The sequence below is a fragment of the Staurois parvus genome, unplaced genomic scaffold (genome assembly GCF_062004578.1).
Source record: "Staurois parvus isolate SC_StPar_1 unplaced genomic scaffold, SC_StPar_1.0 ptg000106l, whole genome shotgun sequence".
Taxonomy (NCBI): Eukaryota; Metazoa; Chordata; class Amphibia; order Anura; family Ranidae; genus Staurois; species Staurois parvus.
The window spans coordinates 6676568-6684814 of NW_028317902.1; the positions used below are offsets into that span (position 1 = coordinate 6676568).

Below are 8247 nucleotides of genomic sequence, written 5' to 3' on the forward strand. Positions count from 1 at the left end.
ATACCAAAACATTTACAAGTGGAGTTCACAAAATACAATCATGAAAGTTTAGGCCATGTAGGTAAGCAGAGATTGTTAGAGATTCTCAAAGAGAAATTTTTCTGGGAAACAATGGATGAGACTGCAGACAATGTAATTCAATCTTGTCTTATTTGTGCTCAAGTGAACCCCAGGCCAAAAGGACAGAAACCTCCTTTACAAAGAACTCCTCCAGCTAATGGTCCATGGTCCACATTACAACTTGACTATATAGGACCATTACCAACAGGAAAAAATGGTTTCAAATATGCTCTCATAATTGTTGATGTTTTCTCAAAATGGGTTGAGATTTTACCTGTACGCACAGACGATGCACTAACAACTGCAAGAATGTTAATAAATCATGTTTTTCCAACTTGGGGGATCCCAATTGACATCAGTTCAGATCGTGGAACTCATTTCACAGGTAAAGTAATGCAGGCAATGTGTAAAATTTTGGGAATCCAGCAAAGATTTCATGTTCCATACCATCCTCAATCTGCAGGTATTGTGGAAAGAATGAACAGGACTATCAAATCCAGAATTGCTAAAATGTTGTTAGACAAAGGACATACATGGGTAGATGCCGTACCTTTTGTTCTGATGAGTATCAGAAGTACATCTTCATCTACACAATACAGTCCATTTGAACTGATGACAGGTAGAAAAATGCCGCTTGTTTTTCCACATGAACCGTTTTTGTCAACTCCGCAGAAAGAAGCAATTGAGAAAACCAAATGGTTACAGATTGCAAGACAATCTAAACGCCATTTTGCCACATGCAGCTACTCACATGCAGAAAATGATCCCTCCACACTCCTCAAAATTTGAGAAAGGTGGACAAGTCATGATTAAAACATTTAGAAAAAGTGGGCCGTGGCAAAGTAATTGGGAAGGTCCTTTTGAAATTTTGGACACACTTGGTGTAATGATACAAGTCCAAAGACCTCTCAATTCTGTTAAAAATGCACGGAGACAACAAAAAATATGGGTTCACACTGATCAATGCAAGTTGTTTATGCCAAGATAATGATACTGTATTTCTTTTGCAGAAATGACATCTGATAATCAAATATGGAGGAACATCAAACTCCAAAAAGAAATACTGACAACATCAGAAAATTGGAAAGAAAGAAAGAACAATAAAAGGAGAAAATTCGTCATCACAGGACTCCTTTTCTCATTAATGACATTTTTATTCCTAAAAACTTATATGACTTTTTCCAGCCCAGCAGAGAAGAACAAGTCTGAGACCCTGCATAAAAGAGAATTGCCTTTATCCAGAAACAAGAGACATTTTCCAAGATACAGTGACATTGACACAGCCGTAGACTTGTATGGACTTGCTTGTATAGGTCATGGAGCTACTTGTTGTATGCAATTTTATTTTCTTCATAGTAACTCGATTGAAATACAAGCTAGAATAGAATCTAAAACAAAGTTTACAAAAATGCAAGGATCATATGTACATAATAATAAAACTGGTACATATGAATGTAATTTAACTGAGATGGGATTCTGGTCCATAGTTTTAAAAGGAAATGAGTCTACAATTTGGACTGGCGATGTAACTGGAGATAGAGTAGGTTCTTCTTCTGTAGGAGGATCCAAAACAGATATTTGGTTTTTGACCCAATATTATTTACAGTTTATGGATCCTGAACACTTAAAGATTACAGGAGATGAAGGAGATGTAATTAGAGTATGGGATTTTCAAATAACAAGAGGTTCAGCTCACGTTAAAGTGAGAGTGACTATTTCAATTGTAGACTTGATTATTCCAGATATAAAAGTATCTCCTCAAGCTGTTAAAATTATTGAAGGAAAGGCTGATTTAAATTTGATATGTACTACACAAATATATTTACCTCAAAATTCCCTATTAACTTGGAAAAGAAATGGTGAATTTTTGGGTAGTCTTTTCCATAGCTCTACTAATATAATTCGTAAGAGTAATCTTGGAAATGTAGATTGGACTAACAATAACTTTATTTATCAACACAGTAGTCCAAATCTTAATGACAGAGGCATATATGAATGTTGCATATCATTAGAAAATAATCCAATGAAATGTGATACTGCAAATGTTATGATTTCATCTCCTAAGAACATTAAGTGTACTGATGAAAAATGTATTCCTTCTAGTCCATTTCAAATGAATCATTTCCAACCCAGACATCTCTTAAGAGAAGGACATTTTGTGATTATACTTTGGAAATTTAATGTTTCTGAATGGAAAATTTCATCAAAGTATCCTCAATGCCAAGAATACTTAATTAATATGGAATTGGGTATGGATAAATGGTTTGGAGCTAATAATAAAAATAACAATAGGAATAAACGAGGTATCGTAGAAGGAATTTTAGGTGGGGTTGGTACTATTGGAAGTATTACCAATAGTATGGATATTAATACATTAAAGTCTGATCTGGAAACAGCGGGCTTAGTGGGTAGTAAAAGTATTAAAGTTCAAAGAAATGTAAATCAAATATTAGAAAATATGTTAATGAAGACAGCTACGGTTATAGGCCCAGCTGTAGTCCACTTACAAGATGTTACTTTGAATTTAATGGACAGAGAACAATATTCCCACATAGCCAGAACATGTCTAGAAATACAGACAGAGTATTCTACCAATTTTAAAATAATTGCACAAGCATTCCAAAGTGGAATAACTCCTCTAAGTCTTTTGCAAAGTTTACCTAATGAATATGTATTTGCAAAAAATCATACAGATTTATGGGTAAATAAATGGGTAGGATGTAATCAACATGAATGCTTTGGTACCTCAATGATTCCCATACTGGGAAAGAACAAATGTTAGTTCCAGTTACAGTCTTAGGATTGCCAGTTAGTAATACTCAGTTGTTATATTATCAATTACAGTTTGTAGATTTTGCTTTGGATACTTATACATCTGAACCAGAACAACTAGATTTATCTTCTTGTTTACATTTTCAATCAAAAGTAATATGTTTGCCTAATCAGGACAAAAGTATTTTTCACTCTTGTTTTCATAATCATTCATTATGTACAGCAAGAATAGAAAAAGTAAAAACTTCATTTGACCTAGTCACTGTTGTAGGAAAGAGGAAAGTCTGTTTTCAAGTCATGACAGACACTGAAACAGTTAAAGCTTTCTTCCTATCCTGCACACATACAGATATCCTGAGTCGAGGCTTGTATTGTATAGAAGGAGATCTTACAGGAATTAGTTTAAATGGAATTAGAGTAAATTTAACTAATATACTTACGAAAAATGTGAGTGTTCTACCTGTACAATATAATATATCTCAAGTAGATGAGTTTCCATGGAAGGAATGGGCAGAGATCATACAAAAGGATAAGGGATTATTAATTGCTTTGTCTGAAGAACTTCAGAAAGCAGAAATAATATTTAAGCATGAACAAGGAAATCTACTAGAGATAGAACATGATTGGTCTGAATTTTCAGGTCGTTCATGGTGGTCAAAATTTAAAAATACTGTATCAATGTGGGGAAAAACTTCAGTAACAGCAGCTGTTGGAAATATATTATTACACCCATTAATTATTATATTTATTATTATGATTTTATGTATTTTATTTCAAATCTGTATTATGATTAGAATGAAACAATTTTACAAATTGATTAAGAAACAAATGAAAGAAGGTGAAAAAATCCTGTCAGGTATTATTAGAAGGAAGGTTACCTCTGACCTAACTGACCTGGTTATAGAAAATGGTGCATCTGGAACAACTGATTCAGAGCGTGTATAGTTGGGCCATGAATGAAGTATGAATGTATATATAATATTATATGATAAATTATATTTAGGGGGAATATTGTAGAAATTAATTCACCATAAAACAGACGTCTGTATCTTTTCATATCCTTCACAATGACAGCAAAATCACTGAGAAGTAATTTTAACTTTGCGTGTGTATGATGGCTTTGAAAACAGGTGTTAAAGATGAACCATGGTATATTCATGTCTAAGAGGTCAGCAGGTCATAAGCTTAGTTTTAAGAATAGCAATTGGAATGTAAAAAGATATTGATATGTAGTAGAACAAAGAAAGGATATGTCTTTTATAAAGAAAATCATGTCTAATCCATAATATAGTTAGTTGGATAATTATTTCATATAATCAATTTATTAGTTAGGAATAGTGTGTGATAAGTTTAGTATCAATTATTGTTGGTTATATGCATTTATGTAAACGTTGCCTCTTTCTAAAGATATGTGAAGCCATTGTATATCATATGACAGTATCATGTATTTCTGTCGTCTAAGAGGTTTGAAGATGTCACACTAAGAATATATGTTTAGAAGGTTTACATATATGGACACTAAGAGTATAAGTTTAGAAGGCTTACATATATGGACACTAAGAGTATAAGTTTAGAAGAAGTACAAAAAAGGGTTTACTCATTTAGCTCACACTGAATTAGGAAATAACTGTTTAGTGGGTTGGTCTGGTAAAATATATATAAGATGTGCCTTAGAGATAGAGAGATACATACACTCACTCACACTCATACATCAAGACATTATACAGCTGACACGCACTGACATTTTTTAAGGCCTGCAAAGCCTTGATACACCTGTTGTCTTCCTTGCCAAGACTGAAACACTTGTCATAGAACAGGCAAGAGATTAGACATTTCTCCAAAGCTTATTTCTTTTTCCATAATCTACAACTTTTGTTATATTTTACTCTGTATTTTATTTTATCTTTTGTATTCATTTTTGATGCCAAGTGTGAATTAAATAAAAGTCACACTGTTTTAAATCAGCCTGGCACTAGAACACTTTGCCTCAAACGCCTAAAGACAGACACTTAAATAATATAAGTGTCACGATATTTAACAAATACATTGGCACCTGTATGCACATCACAAGGGCATGGTGTTCAAGGTGTTAACTTCTGTAGATGGCTTGGATGTCTCTGTGAGATGGTTGCAGTTCCATCTTCGTTAAAGTTTTGTATCAATTTTGCTACAGTATCCTGACTGATAAGTAAAGCTTTGCTGATCTTCTTGTAGCCTTCACCTTTCTTGTGTAAAGAAATTGATTTTTCTCAGGCCTTGTGACATTTCTCTTCCATGTGGAACCATTTCTGACAGCATGAAATGGGAAGGGGTTTTCTTTGTTACGAAATGCCCTTATATAATCAACTGTCTGCTGGACACCTGTTTAAGGAATAATTAGACTCACCTATAGTTGAATTCTTGTTAATTAGGATGTTGTGGTCTAAAATTTAATTTTGCTCCTAAGGCTTTCATTGGGGTGTATTCATTTTTGCAACATGATCTTGAATGAATTTGTTAGGAAAAATACTTTTTTGTATGTGCAAACTAACAAATCTTGTTTGCAATCAATGGCCTGCATTTGTGGGAGTATTTTGTAGTATAGTGTCCCATAGAAAATGTGGATTCTGAAAGGAAAAAAATAAAGGTTTCCTGACAAACCTGTTCATTTATGCTGAGCATTGTATGTCTCTTTAGCATTATAAATAAGATATTATAAAAAACACTACTCTTATTGTAGAGAGAAAGCCTTGAGATCTGCAAAACAATTGTTTAGTTCTTTGAATGTAATATGCTACATTGTATTTCATACAGCTTCAGCAACAGTAAAATTACTTTTTAACAACTGGTATTTTAACCCACATACGGCTGTGTTTAATTAGCACAAAGCAGAAACACACAATGAAGTGACTACAGCAGACCATGGTATACTGTTTATGTTCTGACTAATGAAGAGAGGTTAATGCCAGCTCATAGACATCAAACTGTGGTTCATGCAAATGCACAGGCAGCACAAAAGAAAACAGTGATACTGCATACCGTGTGTTTTGTTCTGCTGCATGCAACTCCTTTTATTATCGTATACACCATTCTACATAATAGAAATGATTCATTAAACTTGATGGATGAAAAGGAGCACAAATAAGAATAGCTGTTCACAGAGAGCATTGAAAAGTTATTTCATCCATACTAAAAGTGAACCCTGGTTACTATTGGCAGCAGCACTGTTGTTCTTTTTTAATGCACTCCACTTTTAATGAATTAGCATTAACAGTCAACTCCACCTTTGAAGGAAAACAACAAAAAAACACACATTGCCCAACAGGTGTATCAAAATAAAGAAAGCAGCTCTGTCTGCAATACTCACCTCCTCTCCATGCTGTCCACCATAGACTCCTCACTCTTTGATTCACTGCAAGTTGATTCACTGCAAGTTCACTTCTGGGTTGAATATGGGGGGAGCAGAGAGAGAGAGATGGGGGAGCAGAGAGAGAGAGAGAGAGATGGGGAGAAGAGAGAGATGGGGGGAGCAGAGAGAGAGAGGGGGAAGGGGGGGATAAGGGGTAATATAAAGGGGGATAGAGGAAGAGTCTATGTAAAGGATTTTTTAAGTCCCCGGTTTTTCATGTCCCTCTCAGTCTGTTGCATGCGATCACATATTGTGCAGCTATTTTCACCATTGGCTCCTCTTCTCCCAGTAGAAGTTGGAGTTTCCTCTTCTCCTATAGAAGTGAAGTCCGAGATGAGAGTGGAGAGTCTCTGGAAGTGAGTGTCCCTCACTGATGAGTACTTGGGGCACTATAGTAGGAAGTGGTCCTCATCCTCCAGAACCCCCTGGACACATTGCTGTCCTTGGGTTTTCAGGTCTGTCTGTGCCTTCCTGATTTGATTTCCTAGGCTGTGGGTGTTCAGTCAGTACAGGCTCAAGGTCTGTCTGTCTTTGGGGTCTTGTAGCACAACTATGTATGGGCCCAGTTTGTAGTCTCTCTGCAGTGAATGGCAAACAGTTTCTTTGAGTTTATTTCATTTCTCCATTCCCCAACATATATTTCTTGGGAATCATGCATTATGTTCTTTATTTGAGATTTAGTCAGGCCAGATTGTTGGGAGTTTGGGATACACAAGGCACTGATGAGTTGTTGCTCATGGCTTCGACTGGTCCTTATTTGGTCAGTAGGGCCTTGTGATGATATGAGTTCAGATTGCTGTTTTGTAGGTGGTCCCAGTATGATAGCACCCTCTTCTGTACTGTGAGGAGCAAGGGAAAGCTGCCCAACTCAGACTAGTAACCACTGTTGGAGGTGCTCCGATGGACTTGGAGGAGATGCATGCAGAATTCTAGATTAAATATTTCTGGTGGGCTGGAGTCCCATTTGGATTGGTCTGGGTGGGTGACAGGACCCCATACTTCACTGCCATAATGAAGGATTGGGGTGATGATGCTATCATAGATTATAAGACAAACTCTTACCAATGGTTTAAGGTGGTACAGCTGTCTCCTGCTGGCATAGCAGGCTCTGCATGCCTTGTCTTTCAGGCCCTCTATGGCTGGCTTGAAACTTCCAGATTGGTTCATTTCTAGGCCAAGGTATGTGTAGCTGTGGGATTGGGATCAAAAGTGCAGTTGTTTAATGCAAAGGAAGGGCTCTTTGTTTTGTGTTCTTCCTTTGGAAGACCATGATTTCTGTTTTCTTTGAATTGATAGGTAGTGCCCATGTGGCACTGTATTTCTCCATCACTTCCAGGCTGTCTTGTAGGCCTTTCTCTGTTGGTGACAGTAGTAGGAGGTCATCTGCATACAAATGGAACTTCACCTCGATGTCATGTAGAGTCAGTCCAGGTGCTGAGGAGAATTCTAGAGCTGCAGCCAGTTTATTGCTGTAGATGTTGAAGAGGTTTGGACTTAGGCTGCGGCCCTGTCTGACTCCAAGTGCCTGCCGGAAGTGCTCTGTTCTTTTCCTGTTCACTTTTACGTTGCAGCTGTTCTTGGTATATGAACTCTTGATGACATCATATACAGTATGTTTTCCCCCCTTTTCCACTCTCCAATAGTTTCAGGAACAGGCCTGGGTGCCACACTGAGTCAAAAGCCTTTTTAAACTCCACAAAACAGGTGAATATCTTTCCATGTTTTGTATTGTGGACATGGCTCTTGATGAGACTTTGCAGGGTGTAGATGTGGTCTGTGGTGCAGTAGTTTAGCATGAACCCTGCCTGACTTCTGCTGAGAACGATGTGTTGTTTCAGCAAGTTGAGGATCCTTTTGTTGAGGATACAGTTCAAAAGTTATTATTATTATACAGGATTTATTTAGCGCCAGTTTGCTCAGCGCTTTACAATATAAAGGGATACAATACAGCAACAGTACAGTTCAATACAAGAGGGTTAAGTTGGCCCTGTTCCTTGGAGCTTACAATCTAAGAGGGAGGAGCTGGT

General features: G+C 36.6%; 1 protein-coding gene across 1 annotated transcript; it reads left to right on the forward strand.

Moving 5' to 3' along the window:
• The first annotated feature begins 1072 nt into the window (after positions 1 to 1072).
• LOC149467563 (uncharacterized) lies at positions 1073 to 3849 on the forward strand. The gene is given in 2 exon segments (XM_089671573.1): positions 1073 to 2819; positions 2822 to 3849. Coding segments are annotated over 2 exon segments (2703 nt in total). The 3' UTR covers positions 3778 to 3849.
• Positions 3850 to 8247: the final 4398 nt, after the last annotated feature.